The sequence below is a fragment of the Populus nigra genome, chromosome 1 (genome assembly GCF_951802175.1).
Source record: "Populus nigra chromosome 1, ddPopNigr1.1, whole genome shotgun sequence".
Classification (NCBI taxonomy): Eukaryota; Viridiplantae; Streptophyta; class Magnoliopsida; order Malpighiales; family Salicaceae; genus Populus; species Populus nigra.
Genome location: NC_084852.1, coordinates 42,169,764 through 42,186,150, shown reverse-complemented (window position 1 = coordinate 42,186,150; position 16,387 = coordinate 42,169,764). Strand labels below are relative to the sequence as shown.

The 16,387-nt window shown below is 34.5% G+C and overlaps 1 protein-coding gene across 1 annotated transcript; it reads left to right on the top strand.

The window, feature by feature from the left end:
• Positions 1-6,514: 6,514 nt before the first annotated feature.
• Positions 6,515-8,755, top strand: LOC133701911 (probable membrane-associated kinase regulator 2). The gene is made up of 2 exons (XM_062126107.1): positions 6,515-8,129; positions 8,246-8,755. Exons 1-2 carry the CDS (start codon positions 6,857-6,859, stop codon positions 8,383-8,385), a joined length of 1,413 nt encoding a protein of 470 aa, XP_061982091.1. The 5' UTR covers positions 6,515-6,856; the 3' UTR covers positions 8,386-8,755.
• Positions 8,756-16,387: the final 7,632 nt, after the last annotated feature.

The following is a 16,387-nucleotide window of genomic DNA, read 5'->3' as shown; positions in this document are numbered from 1 at the left end:
AGAATTAATTTATAATAACCTATCAAACCTATGATTGGGATCATGGATTTTACTATGTTTAATAATATTTATTATCATTTAATTATATGATAAAAAAATAAAAATTATTTCAAATTCAATAAAATATTGAAGAATTACTTCAAAAAAATTAATAAAATTTTTCACAAAACCTCAATGTTAAAAGATGACATTGAAAAAAAAAAAAAAAAGCTAGGCCACACACATAGCAATGAGTGGCCCAACATGTTTGGGTCTTTAAAAGAACTTAGGCACGTGACCTTAAAAAAGGCTCTACGCCTTTTATATATATATATATATATATATATATATATATATATATATATTTTAAAAGATTTATCCATCTCTTATGTTTTTTTTAAAAAACCTAAACGATACGTCACCTGATATCACTCCTTAATCTAACCACCATTGTGGTGGTTAAAAATTAATAATGGATTTTTTTTAGTCAAACACCATAAAAACATTCTTAACACCCTCAAATCAATCAAAAATCAATAAATCAAAATGAAACTCAATTTATTTTTTCATGCATGTTTATATAAAAAAATATTATCATTGAATTTCTTTTATTTAACGGAACATTTTAACATTAAGAACAATTAGTTTTTACTTCAAAAAGTAGTCAAATTAGACACTTTCTCTCTCATTTCCATTCTCAAGTGATTCTCTCTCTCATCTCTCTAGATTACCGTTTGGGAACGCGGCTGCGGCCGCGTTCCTAAAAAATTTGAATTTTTTTTTTTTTTTGCTAAAATTTAATATGGTTTGTACGTTTTGGATCGTTTTGATGTGCTGATGTCAAAAATGATTTTTAAAAAATAAAAAAACATCGTTGGCATGCATTTTGGCACGAAAAGTTATTTGAAAAGCACCCGCAACCACAATGCCAAACACGCTCTAGCTCATGAACTATAATGATCTAAACTAAAAAGGAAAAAAAACAACAAAAAAAAAACTATAACAATCTAAACTAAAAATAAAGTAACCTATACTGTTAATAAAAACTATAATTTTTTTTATTTTCTTATTTATTTTGAAATTTAAATTTTTTTAAAAAAAGTATTATGATCATACAAGTAAGTTTTAATTAGAAAATTAAAAAAGCATGAATCAATTAATTTTAAGCATGTATATGAAAACAAATTCAAGAGCAATAAATTTGTGAAGATTATATATAAAAATTTATAATTAAAAATAAATATTTTATTTTTATTAAATATTAATGAAAAAAATATTTTTAAAATTATGTATATTGATCTAATACATAATCATTTACAAAACAATTGATAATATCATCATAAAAAATTCTAATATTTTAAAAAATAATGACATAATTAGATAATCACCCAAATATTATCTCAATAATTTGGTCTAAAGAGATTTTTTATTTATCAAAAGTTAAAAATAAAGAAATAAAGGGATAACTTAATAGAGGCCACTTGTGCCTAGGCGTAACAAAATAGGTTAAAGGGTTAAGCCTACGTGGTTTTCTTTTTTAAAACGGGCGAATGACATGTTATTCCCTACAATGTTTTTAAATAAACATAAAACGATGTAATGCCTACTTAAGAAAATGATATGTCGTTTTCTAGTTTGCTTTCCAATTATTTTTAGGGGTTGAAAAGTCAATATCTGAATTTTGAAATTTTAAGAATTCAAATCTCAATTTATTTTAATTTAAAAATAATTAAAAACTATCATAAAAACCTTGAGAAACCCATTTGAAACCCTAAAAACCTAAAATGACCCCAAACTCCGACCAAGTAAAAAAAAAAATTTTGAATTTCTAATCTATAATTTACAATATTTTTAAAGAAAATCACCGCATTCACTCAATTCTCATATTTAAAACAAAATCATTGATATTAAAATTAATCTTTTTGATTGTTGAGATGTGATTAACCAACCAATTTCTCTTTCATCTACTATTTTCTCATGACTTTCCCCCCTGTTAAATTCCTTGAATTGAAATGTTTAGGACTGAAACATTTAAAAAACAGGAACCAAAATAAAAAATATGGGATCAAACTGTACCTTTTCACGCCATGAACACAGCGAAATAGAAAAAATGGTTGTTGTTTTGAATATGTGTTTAATTTTTTCCATGTTGTTTTTATTTTTTTTTACGGATAAAATTATATTCTGCATCGTAAAAATGAGCAATATTTGAACTCGAGATGTTTTTTATTCACAAAAAAAATTAATTACCGAATCAAATAGTTGATCGAGGAAAAAAGAAGAAGAAGCAGACATGAGCAGTCCCCGATGCTACCGGCTGTTTGAAAAATAGTGAAATGAAAAAAAAATCACAGTTTTTTTTAGTTTATAGTGCGCAGTGCAATGTAACAAGTAACGTAATAAAGCGGTCAAAGCGTTTACGAGAAAGAAGAGTAGTTCAACATGCTTCTCTGTCCCGTACTTGCATGAGTGCCACGTGAGTTTAACATGGGGATTGTAGCTGGGAACCAGTCGCGCGGTTTGCTTCTACATTTTATTTAAAAAAAAATTGAATTTGTTTTAATTTGTTTTAATATTTTCAAATGATTTTAATATACTAATATCATAAAAAAATTTAAAAAATAAAAATATATTATTTTAATATATTTTCAAATAAAAATCATATTTATAAACATCCTATTCTTTTTTATTCTTAGAATAATAATAATAAAAAAGAATTAGTTTGAGTTACCCTAGAAGGCGCAGGCCTAGACCCTGGCTCAAAGGCAGAGAAGGAAGAGTGCTCAGTCAAACCTGCCTTCCCCTGTGTTTTCTTTTTCACTAGCCACGTTCTTAACCTTTCACTCTATCTGAATTTGTGTCGTGGGAGTCTCTCATTGTTCAAATCTAGCGCCCCACTTCAGTTCAATTAAAAAGAGTTCAAGAGAAGAAGCAAGATCGTTAAGCACAGTTCAGCCTCGCTGCCGATGACTTGCAGGTCGAACCAATTTAGGAGGTTGTAAGATGTTCTCAAAGATAGAGCCTGCATAGCGTATGGGGTTAACAATATCCTAAACTATTTGGCTCAAAATGCCAATTCTTTTAGCTTCTTACGTTAATTCTCTCCTCAAGAACTCCAGTCTGAGTCATCAGAAAATCTAGACTTGCTATCCAATGGAACTGCGGGCACTCTTAAGACGTGATGAAGGCCTTAAAAATGAAATGGAAGAGTAGTTTCAATATATCTTAATATCACTTATGTCATGGCAGTCTCATAGTGGATGAATTGAAAAGAGACGAAGAGGTCAAGAAAAAACAAAAGAAAAAGACTGTCAAGGATACAGTTCAAGGCCACTGCATTTTTAATAAAAGACTTGCAGCTTCAACCAATTTTCTCTCCAAACTAAGAAGGTTATAAGATACTCAGGGCATCTCCAACCCATGAGGCAAAAGAGAAACCACAACTGTTCTTTTAGCTGTTTTTTTCCTTCTCGGTTAGCAGCTCCAACTGTAATGGTAAATGAATTGCAAAAATAGTTTTTCAAAACTGTTATTCTTATATATTTCTAAAAAAAATCAAAACCAATAAAGCAGCGTCAATAAAATAATAAACCAATTAAATATATTTTTGTGAAAAAAATTTGAATGTCAATGGTAATATAGTAATTTTATTGTTCTATCAAATATAAAAATACAAAAACATCCTTGTGTAGAAGGTATTGAATTATTTTATTTTAGGGTTACATTAGTAATTTTACTATAAATTAAAAAAATACAATTACCAAAATAACTTCACATAATTCTTAAAAAATATTTATATTATGGTCCAAATAACAATAAGTCATGATATTATTGTAATGAATAGTATTTTTTGTGTCTTAAAATACAATAAAATCTCTAGAAAAATTAGTGTTTTGGACATTTTTAAAAAATAACGAATTAACACAATAATTTTTTTTTTGATGAAATAACATATATTTTAGTAACACGAATTAGACATCAATTTAATTACAGTGCACTCGTGGAAGTATTGAATTAAGTTGAACTCATTTGCCTTTCCCTGAAAAATAGAGACTTGGAACTACATTGGCTAGCTCGTCAATTTCTCTTTGCGAGCAAGAATCAAAGGCGGGGGATTGAGATAACTGATACATTCTGCAACCTCCATGGTAGATGAGCGAGATCACAAATTCTAGGTGGATTAGTATTGATTATCCAGCTCGCCATAGTGAAGGATGTGCACACTTTTTTATGTAAGTATTCAAGACTTTGTTCTACTAAAAGACTTTCTTGCCGCAGGAGCCAGGAAGCCACAAGATGGATCAAGGTTATTCTCTCTGGAAAGAATCAGACAGGACCAATAGTGGCAGTAATACAGATGATGTCAAATTTGAAACTCCATTTTATGATAATGCTTCTGTCATAAATTCGTTGGACGATCCCGTATAACAGTTTTTGGAAACTGTCCCCAGATCTGAAAATGGATCAGCGGGGGATCGTGCAGAGATGTTTCTACCCTAACAAAGGTTGGATGTGTGCTTGAAACATAAAATTTCGGCAATTGGATAAACAGACCAAGTAGAACAATACTAAGAAGGAGACAAGACCAGCGTCCTAATTGAGGTGAAGAATCACTCTAAAAGAACACTAGAGCAAAGAAAAGGAACGAGAAGACAAATAAAGGCAAGGTTTTTCTGCCCAAGATAGAGGAGGCTTTTTGCTTATTATTTATTTACTATTTATATTAAGTTATCTTGTTTATGAAGTGAATCGTAGTTTTTCTATAAGTGTGCTTTTTCATCTTTTTTTTTTAAAGGTGTTTTTCTTCCAAAATCTCTAGAATATTGTGCTAATTTAAAAAAAAATCCGAAAAATTCCTTCCTAGGATCACCATCACATGTGTAATAGTGCTGTTCCAACCTTTCTATGCTATGATTATATGACTCAGGGCTCTGTGTGTGTGTGTGTATAGAAAGCATTTACTCTCCAATATCATCTCCATGCATCTTATCCTGGATATTTGCCTGTGATTAACCAAAAGGTGGAGTGATCGATAAAAAGAAGGATTATACAGTACAACATAAAAAGTTGACATAATTGAATAGCCAGGTTCCATTTCAAACGTGCTTCATTTACTGCTTTAACTAGTTGAAAACTTGAACATATGGGCAGCGGGCAGACACACAACAACGGATGTAAAGACAGCAGATCTGGACTCGCCAATCAAATTACCTTGTCAGTTACCAAACATAAAGGGATGGCAGTGGATAACTGAAGAAAGTGGAACACTTTTTACATTTGGTCAAATCAAATCCTTAACTTTTAAACTTGATCAAATTAACCCCTTCACTTCTACTTGTCGGAAAATTCAATTCCTCTATCTATTTTTCTTTGTGATACTAATACCACATTATGGGTTATCAGAAAATAATCTACAATAAGAAATTCTTGAGATCAACAAACCCAACTCAATATTTACACCCACAAATCAGAAGATTGTTTGGGTTGAACAAATGGTCTTGCCTCACGTTTCAGTTTTGAAATCATTACCATATGAACGATACACGTTAGGATGGAAAATTGTAATTGGAATATCTCATTCAACGAGGCTGTTTAAGGTTGCCGTTTTATAATTTTTGTATTTTTTTTAAAAACTAGTTTTTAAAAAATTTTAAATTATTTTAATGTGTTGATATTAAAAATATATTTTTTTTAAAATAAAATAAAAATATATTTATAATCAAAAAATATTTTTAAAAATAATTTTATTCGCTCCGAGTGTAAGTAGTTAAAGGAGAGGTGATGCTGTGTTGGTTTAACACACCAGAGAAATTAGAATATTGACCGAAATGTGAAAACTAGATGGACTGACCACAAGTAAGAGTACTACTTGCAGCCATTTATTATACGGCATCCGTATGTCAACACAACTGTAACTTCATCTTTACATCTTGGTTTTTTTTATTAAAAATAATACAGTTTGGTAAAAATTTGAAGTGAATCGCATGGGTTAAAAAAATAAAAATAGTACATTTTATAACCAAATAACAGTTGTGTAGTCATGCAAATTAACTAACAAGAATAAAAATTAATCTAAAATTTTATAAAAAATAATAATAAAAAGATGATTTAAGATTTAATAACAAAAAAAAAATAGAATATGAGATGAAATCACCTGTTGATTTTTATTTTTTTATTAAAATAATATTATTTTAATTTTAAAAAAATTAACTCAGATAATCTGGTAATCCAATCAAAATTTAATACCTGAATTTTAAATTGAACCGAATCTAAAAACAGTTTGAATAATAAGTATTTATGTTTAAAAAAAATGTATTACTGAAGACTCCTTCTTTGTTTTTTTCTCTTTATTTTCTCTCTTGCCACGTCAGTTTTTCTATTGAATCTTATACTTTGACAGTTGAGTTTTTATAAAATTGTAGAATTATCCTGCAAGAGACTGTGTTTTTGACAATACAACGCTACTGAGAGAATAACAATAGTATATAAACTGTGATATTTTCTAATTATTTTTTCAATCCAAAAGAACCCCACATCTCTGAAGAATCCTATATCCTACCCTCTAGAATTTCTGACTCTCAGACTGGTTTCACATGACTAACCTGCAACACCCTCAAAAGTCAGGACACAATAAAAGCCAACCTCCCTTTCCCTCTCTCTTTCTGTCGTGGTAAAAAAGCTAACTCCTCTCTGCCACCCTGCCACCCATTTTCAGGTACTATTGCAGCTCCCATTCACCTAAGCTAACCCCCTCATTCACTATCTCACTCAAAAAGATTCCTTCCTTTTACCCTCGTCTCCCCTTTCTCCCTCTTCTTATTAAACAACCACCGACTCCCTCAATTATTTCCCTATAATTATTCTGGCTCTCCCAACAATGGAAGCTTTTAGCTTGCTCAGGTACTGGAGAGGTGGTGGCGGTGGTAGTGCTGCTATCGGTGGTGGTGGTGGTGGTGGGTGCGGTGGAGATGGTTATTGTAACGTACGCGCCACTAAAATTGTCACTGCTGTGTCTCCAAGCAGAGCGGAAACTGATGATGAGAATGATGACGATGATGGGCCTTTTTTTGACTTGGAGTTTGCAGTTCCTGATGAAGAAGAGGAGGGAGGAGACGGCAAAGAAGAGAACAAAGGAAACAATGGGGCTGATTCTGAAGAGGAAAACGATGCTGCTGACACTTCTGACGAGGATGAGGTTGAGGATGATGACATTGACGAAGAGAGGGAGATTAATTTCACTCTCTCTTCGGCTTCTAGCAATGACAGGAGTGATCTAAATCTTGCTCTTTCTCCTTCTGATGACTTGTTTTTCAAAGGAAGGCTTGTGCCCATTGAGCCATCTTCACTTGAGCCAAACTCAAAATCCTCTCAGTTTTCGGTGTCTTTTCTAAAATCTGCTGTAAAATTTCGCGTATTCATGTTGGGATTAAAGAAGAAACCAAACACTACAACAACAAATGAAAAGGCAGAAGCTAATGTGGTGCCGGCATTAGCTTCTTCTACTCCCGAACTGCAAGGGGAGAAAGATGAGGAAAATGGCAAGCAGAGTAAGCTTTTTACTGTGAAATTTAAGGTTGAGGAAGTTCCTGTAATGTCTTTGTTTACTAGAGAGAATAGCAAAAGTATCAAGTCATCGCAGAAGCAGAATTCTACAGAAGAATCAACTGCTTCAGCTGCTGGTGTTGCTTCTTCAGATGAGAAGCTGAAATTTTCAAAAGATGTAATGCAGAAGTACTTACAGAAAGTTAAGCCTCTTTATATCCGTGTTTCTAAACGGTATGGAGAGAAGCTGAGATTCTCTGGTCAATTAAGTTTAGGCTCTGGGCAAAAAACACCGACTGCTCCGCCGCTATCCACGGTGACCCAGAAAACAACAACGGCTGATAAAGTTGAGAAGGAGAAGGAAAGTCTGGAAGATCCGGCAGTGGCAGTGACCGATCATAAGGGTCGAAAACAGGGGAATTTGCCTTCTGGGTTGAGGGTTGTGTGTAAGCATTTAGGGAAAAGAAGATCAGCTTCGTCGGCGGCGGTGGCAGCGGCTCCTCCAGGTCCTGTTTTGTCAAATAGGAGAGATGATTCGCTGTTGCAGCAACATGATGGGATCCAGAGTGCTATTCTTCATTGCAAGAGATCATTCAATGCTTCTCGAGGTAAAACAGTCATTTAAATAATTACTCTTAATTACTTTAACCAAATACTATGGTCCAGTAGTTAACCAATTATGTTTCTGTTTCTGTTTCTGTTCTTGTTTTGTTGGGTTTTGCAGATTCTGATTCTTCTGTGCTCTCAAGGTCAGTGAGTGATCCTTCACATGAGAAATCAATAGAAATAATGTCAAGTCATCAGATCATGAAGGGAAAGGTTCTTCTGTGGACCCAAAGAAGGCAGGAAAATGAGATTGATTGATCAGAGATTGATGATGATCTTCTGAGGATTCTGTAAAGAAAATGATGATTTCTGAAATGAGCAGCATGGCTTGGAAACCAGTTAATCAGTCCACTCTGTTTTATTTTTTTAATTTTATGAACTTGCTCGTCTGTAAATATGCCTTCTTTTGGAGGAGATTTTGGTTAGTGATTCAGCTTGATGTCTAGCTACTGAATCAGTAGTTTATGAGTACTTTGCTAGCTATTACTACTCTGGATGTGAAAGTGTGATTAGGCTTGGTTCGGTAATAGTTTCGACCTTGTTAAAAACATCAAAAAGATGTTTTTTTGAGGTGCTAACTGCAAGTTGCATCTAAAAACAAGCGGGCACTTGGTAATGCTTATGTATCTATTGAACTTTTGAAATCAGTAACAGAACTAGCAGCTGCGTTGCGTTCTTGCCTTGTCCCATGGCAAATATCTCTCGGATTATGGCGATTTTTCCGACGAGTCGATTATGTAGAAACAGAAAATGAGTAACATGTGTGTAATGATCCAAGAAAATCTTGGATTTATTTGAAGGGCCCTCAATCCTCAAGTCAGGATATAAGAGGTGTCTTTCGTGGTCAGAGAAGTGGGGAAAGTGGAAACTTGAACAGTGAAAAGATTTTCTTTTGTTGAAGTAAGAGAGAGCAGAGACATCGAGAGAGTGAAGATGCCATATTTCTCCCCGCTATAGCCAAATTAAACAAATCCCCTTTGCCCTCTCTCTTTTTATGGTCTCATCATAATCTTGGAATTAGGGAAGGTTGGTGATGATGTTGATGCAACCCCAATTTATCTGTGCTGTGAAATAACATTGGAGATTAAATTTGTCTGCTTGTGCCAGGCTTGGGCCCAACCAAACTGCTGCTGCATTTACTACTTTGCTGTACTATCTTGTGGCAAGCCTTTTGTCGTTTTGGATAGTAATAAGATTCTGTGTGCCCTTTAAGCCTAAGCTAGCTAGAATCTACTAGCTTAATCTAAGGCCGAAAATTTGCTAACCCAGTTATTGTTCATGGAGAGGCATAGCACTAAACACAACTTTTTGGGTCACCTGTTTTTGCATTGAAATTAGTATTTTAAATTAATAATGAATTAATTATTTTAATTAATTATATGTTGTGTTTAATTTACATTAAGTTATCAAATTAAAATTTTTATGTAATGATATAATTAAATAAACTTGAATTATAACGAATTACATATCTTATTGAATTCTTGATAATTCAGACAACTCTTTTAATGCACAGGGAAGAAGCTTACGCTCAACTGTATTGTCTTAGGCGTCTGAACAGAGAGGGAGACCTCGACCTAAGAATCCATATCATCTGGGAATTGGGTCAAGTAACCTAACAACAAGGAGTTTCGCTCCCAATTCTTATCCCATACGGTGGGATTGTTGTAAAAATAGTACTTTCACACTCCAGTTCTTTGGTAAAGCCCAACCTCGCCGAGGTGGGTGTGTCGGAGGCCACCTTCTTCTTTGGTCCCTAGGATGATCAAGGAGCATTCTTCATCTGGATGGAAATACCATGCGGCACCGTGTAAGTCATTATATGAATGTGTTGATGGGGCTGCTGCCTAGGTGAGCCATTCCAACCACGGTGGTCGGATTATTGGAGGACTCTACCCTTCTTTCTGGCTAGCCTTATAGCAACACCATCCAAACTCACTGGACTCTTTTCTTTTCTGATCTCTTTGAGAGTCGACACATTTAGAGTGGTAAAGGATGAGCAAAACTCTACAAGACTTCAACACCATTTTCCAGAAGACATGGCCGCTACCATTTTGTAAGAAGACATGAGAATGATCCCCACCTGGAAATTTCGAAGGAAATGACACTTTTAACACTCCACCTTGGGGCATTAAACCGCAGTATCCCACACCTAATGTTCTCTTTATGAAGACATTATTTTGAATGGATTAATTCAAATGTCGTATTCGGGGTTTCAAGGGACAGGGGGCTTACCATTAACCATGCTATGAATTGCGATTTTATTTATTTATTTATTTATTTTTATGAATATGAATTTAGATTTATGGATTCTGTGTTCTTGGTGATTTAAACTTATCATATTTACATGTCCAAGGTGTCCTTTTGAGGGAGGGCCCAAGTTGACGCAAAATAACAGATGTGGAATACTAACTTACATCTTTATAATCGGTAGCATTAGATGTGAGAAAGCCCACCCTGTTCTCGTAACCTTTTGTTTAAAATACAGGTCGAATAATTTCATAGACCAATATATATATATATATATATATTGTGTGTTTCATGCGCTTGGCCGGACTTTTTTTTTCCCGTAAAAAAAATTATATTAATTCATTTACTCTTTGGTTTTGAAATATGTAATAAATAATATTATGAATTTAATAATTTTTTTAATTATTATGTCTCTAATACAAAAATAATAATATTAATAATAAATTATTCATGAAAACTCGATTTAATTTTAAATAAATTTTGGTCATAATTATCTCACATTTATGATTTATTTTTAAAATTCAATCACACATATAATATGAACATGATATTTTGATATTTTTTTAACTTGCTTTAAAATTCACAATTTTTTTTAACACGAACAATGATTCTAATTAAAAACTTTGTGTTCGCCAACATAAAAAAAATACTCTAGTAAGAAAATTGATTTGAGAGTTGAGATATATATGTTTTGTGCTTATTTAAAATGGCTTGAATTTTTAACAAATCAATATTGTTATGTAATTTTAATAAATACCTTTTGAATTATTATATATCTTGTATGAAAATAATAATACTAATAATAAATTGCTCATGAAAATTTGAACATGATTTTATCATATTTATAAAATTTTTTAGCTTTCAATCAAACATAAAATATAAACATATTATTTTGATATTATTTTAACTTGTTTTAACAATCAATAGATATTTTTTTTAATAGAAACAATGATTTTAGTTAAAAACATTATGTTCGTTAAGATAAACAAGAGACACACTAATAAAAAAATTGATTTCAGACTTAAGAAATCTATGTATTATGATTATTTAATAGATTTATATTTTTAACAAAAAAATCAATGTTCTATAATTAGATATATATATATATATATATATATATATATATATATATATATTTTAAAGATGCATAGAGTATGATATTAGATATTTTAATATGTATCTTAATCTCGTTTTTTCAACTTAAATTTTGATTTAAATCAACAAATTTATTATTATTTATTGAAATATATAATTTTTAATTTATTTTATCAAACTCACATATTAAATTTTTATTTTGCAATGAGAATTTATTTAAATAGAAAGTTTTTGTTAAATGAATCCATTTTAAAATTTAATAACAATGCTAAAAAATTCTTCTCTAAATAATTTTTTATTTTTTTACGTTGAAAATACTCACAACGTAGCGTAGGAATGCAAGCTATCAACGAGATAAAGGAAGAAACTTTTCCTCTTTTTTTATTCCACCGAGATCCTAAGAAGACTACTCTTTAGTCATGTTTCCCCTTTTCATACCTCTTAAAGCTTTGCTATGAAAAGAGGAGTGCTGGAATACTTGAAGTCGTACACAATTGGATTCCAAGGGTGTGTAGGGTTGAAATTAATACAAACTTGTACTGTATTTTCAATGTTTTGGAGTGAATTTCAACCTGTTGTTTTGTTAAAGTTTGTTTTATTTTTTGTTTGCTTGAAATTAATTTTTTAAAATGTTTTTAAATTGCAAGAATAATTTTTTTTTAAAAAAATATTATTTTAATATTTTTTCAAGCAAAAAACACTTTAAAATATAACCACCGTTATATTACCAAACATCCAAACATGTTTAGCACTATGGAGATTTTATTTTATTTTATTTTATTTTATTTGTATGAGCTTAAATGATTTACTTCTGATTTTATTTGCAAATTATATATGTATGAGATGAAATTTAAATATATTCAATTTGCAGCAATCAAATTAACCCGTACAAAAAAAAAAAACCTAACAAATCAAAGTTAAAATTTTGCAAAATCCCAGAGGTCGTGTTATAGAATTTCCACATAACGCGCGAAATCAACTTAGCAACTACTAACCATCTAGGTGGTGGCGTAGTGGTAAGAGCTTGGGACTAAGGGGTTTGCTCCCTCTTAGGTCTCAGGTTCAAACCCTATGGCTGCTCATATGATGGCCACTGGAGGCTTACATGGTCGTTAAATTCAGGGCCCGTGGGATTAGTCGAGGTGCGCGCAAGCTGGCCCGGACACCCACGATAATAATTGTCGCACGTCAAAAAATCAGCGCGGCATCAGCTGGCGATCTTCTCGTTGTTATTGCGTTTGATTTGATTTGTTCGTTGGAGTCGCCACCTAGTAATTTATTCAAGGCTACTAGAAAACCAGATATACTGGTCTTATCAGAGATTCATGGGTAAGGGACTGGTTGTGATTAGGAAAGGTATTAGCACCCCTAACGCACCCTACCTGAGATAAGCTGCTTCATGATTTTGATGTGTTAAAAAAGTTTTAATAATTGTCTTTTCATCGGATATTAGAAATACAACTTACATGTAAGTTAATAAATCCTGACCGTGATCCAACCAAAATATTAAATTCTTCTTTAATCTTTGCAATTTTATTTATATAAAAAAAATAATACATAAAACGAATACAAACACACACATACACTTTCACTATATTTTTCTGTTCTTTTCTTTTTTCACATCCACACTATTAACATCTTACAATTCACCAAAATTCAAAATAAATCAAAACAATACATTAAACAATTTCAAAAATATTAAACAACTCAAAAATTACAAAATAAACCCCCCAAAAATCCATAACAGTGCTGGAGAAGCTTTTTGAAACTGCATGCAGTGCTGAGGCAGGTTTCTGAACAGGTGAACACTGGCGGCGCGTCTTCCCACTCGCCACCATCACTGGCGGCGCGTGGGTTCACGCGCCGCCGCAGGAAACTCCAGGCAGCAGGGGGATCTGGAGCGGCTTCATCCCTTCTTCCCTTCTCTGCTGGTGGTGACAACCACCGTCACCTGCAAACCAAGAAAAGAACACAGGCAGTCAATTTTATATTTTTTGTTTTGCAGATCTGCTTCTCTGGTTCGTTTTTTTTTTCTCTGCAGCTCAGTGTTTGCTTTTCGTTTCCTCTTCTTCTCTATTTTCAGGCGATGGGCTGTGTGACCAAGGGGCTGTCGGCGATTGTGCTTCTGTCGCTCTGGCCGGCAAAGATGGAGGAGAATGAGGTGGTCTGATCGTCGGCTTCAGTTGTCTTTGCTGCTGTCACCTGCGGCTGCTGGAGCTGCGGTGGAGATGGGCTTGCTGTCGATGTTGAGGCGGAGGAACGGACAGATCGGGGTCTGTGGACGTGATGCTGGCTGGTCTTCCCCCTGTCGGTGGTAGCGGCGGTTGGACTCACTGCTGTTGTCTGTGAGGCCTGTGGATCTCCGGTGAGGAACGGCGCTGCTGGAGGCAGTGAGCTGGGTCTGCTGCCGACCGGAGGAGATGACGAAGAGAATGGTTCTGTCTTGGCCAGCGGCTGGGAGAGAGGAGAGGAAGCTGGCAGGGGGATCGCCCGGGGGGAAGGAAGAAGAGAAAAAAAAAAATCTGGAGGGTGGGGGAGATGAGGGCTGGAGAAGGGAGCAGCTGAGAGGGGAAGATGACAGTGAGCGGCTGTCCTGTCGAGGGAGAAGGGTTAGAGGCGGCTGTGAAGAAAAAAAATGGCCAGCGGGAGGGGGCGGCTGCTGCCTTTGAAAGTGATGGTTTAGGGTTAGGTTTTTTGTATTTTTCTGATGTTTCAAAATTGCCCCTCCTCTTATGTTTGAGTTGTGGACCAGTATTTATAGGTAAAATGTTACATGGATCTCAAAATTGGTCCCTCAACTTTCTTTCTTTTTTGTAAATTTAATTTTTCTTAATTTTTTTGTATTTTTGAAAATGAGCAATATCAACGTCGACTCAAATGACGAAAACCAATGATTTTAAAATTAACACGTTAAAAGTTGAACGCATTCGAAAGACCTTTGAAAATTTAAATTCTTTTTAGATGACGCTGAAAATGCTAAAAACGATGCAAATGTATTAAAAATGTATTTATTTGGGTTTTCAATGCTTTTCGCTATTTTTGGATTTTTTCTAAAAATTTATTAAAACATGGGTCAAAAATTGGGTAGCAACAGATGCCCCCTCTTTACAATGCTTACGAAGCAAAACTCCTCAATGTTTCGCATAGTAAGCTTTGTAAAGAAAAACCTTAACTTGCTCAATATCCACTCATCTAAAGACCTTACTCTCTTTTTTTCATTTTCTATTTCTTTCTCTTTTCCTTCTCCTTTCCTTTTCTTCTTTTTACGAGGTCCCATCTGGCGACCTCCAAATAGCGAGACACAAGATCCCTTCTGGCGATCTCCTTCAATCAACTTGGAATCCCACCTGGCGATTCCTTTTATTCAACATGTAATACAGGGTCCCATCTGGCGACCTCCGAATAGCGAAACATGAGATCCCTTCTGGCGATCTCCTTCAATCAACTTGGAATCCCATCTGGCGATTCCTTTTATTCAACATGTAATACAGGGTCCCATCTGGTGACCTCCGAATAGCAAAACATGAGATCCCTTCTGGCGATCTCTTTCAATCAACTTGGAATCCCATCTGGCGATTCCTTTTTTCAACATGTAATACGGGGTCCCATCTGGCGACCTCCGAATAGCGAAACACGAGATCCCTTCTGGCGATCTCTTTTAATCAACTTGGAATCCCATCTGGCGATTCCTTTTATTCAACATGTAATACGGGGTCCCATCTGGCGACCTCCGAATAGCGAAACACGAGATCCCTTCTGGCGATCTCTTTTAATCAACTTGGAATCCCATCTGGCAATTCCTTTTATAACCAACATGAAAAAACGAGGTCCCATCTGGCGACCTCCAAACAGCGAAACACGAGATCCCTTCTGGCGATCTCCTTTAACTTGGAATCCCATCTGGCGATTCCTTTTATTCAAACGAAATACGAGGTCCCATCTGGCAACCTCCAAATAGCAAAACACGAGATCCCATCTGGCGACCTCATTAAAGTGGAACTAAAAAAATGTGTGGTAGCTCGGTCAACCTGAAATCCCATCTGGCGATTCCCTTTAACCAAAGCTACATGAGATCCCATCTGGCGACCTCATTCAACTGGAACTTAGAAAAATGTGTGGTAGCTCGGTCAACCTGAAATCCCATCTGGCGATTCCCTTTAACCAAAGCTACATGAGATTCCATCTGGCAACCTCATTCAACTGGAACTAAAAAATGTGTGGTAGCTCAGCCAACCTGAAATCTCATCTGGCGATTCCCTTTAACCAAAGCTACATGAGATCCCATCTGGCGACCTCATTAAAGTGGAACTAAAAAAAATGTGTAAAAAGTGGTCTCATTGTAATGGGTGACCTACCCAGGTGGAAAGAATATGGAAAGCGGTCTCATTATGATGGGTGTCCTACCCAAATGGTAAGAATGTGAAGTGTGGTCTCATTATAATGGGTGACCTACCCAGATGGAAGATAGAAAAAATATGAAGTGGTCTCATTGTAATGGGTGACCTACCCAGATGGAAGATAGAAAAAATATGAAGTGGTCTCATTATTATGGGTGACCTACCCAGGTGGAGGATAGAAAAAAAATATATGAAGTGGTCTCATTGTTATGGGTGACCTACCCAGGTGGAAGATAGAAAAAATATGAAGTGGTCTCATTGTTATGGTGACCTACCCAGGTGAAAAGAATGCGATGTGCGGTCTCATTATAATGGGTGACCTACCCAGATGGAAGATAGAAAAAATATGAAGTGGTCGTGTTATAATGGGTGACCTACCCAAATGGAAGATGGTGGTCTCATTGTGATGGGTGACCTACCCAGATGAAAGATGTGATGTGACAAGTGTGAAAAAAGGGACTTACCTGGCGAAGTCCTGAAGGGATGATTGACGAAGGGCCGAAAAACTTGGTGCTTCTTGA

Bases quoted from the DNA above. Each gene is read 5' to 3' on its own strand.
- LOC133701911 (XM_062126107.1), top strand. From the start codon at position 6,857: ATGGAAGCTTTTAGCTTGCTCAGGTACTGGAGAGGTGGTGGCGGTGGT. The intron at 8,130-8,245 runs GTAAAACAGTCA...TGGGTTTTGCAG, and splicing joins ATCATTCAATGCTTCTCGAG to ATTCTGATTCTTCTGTGCTC.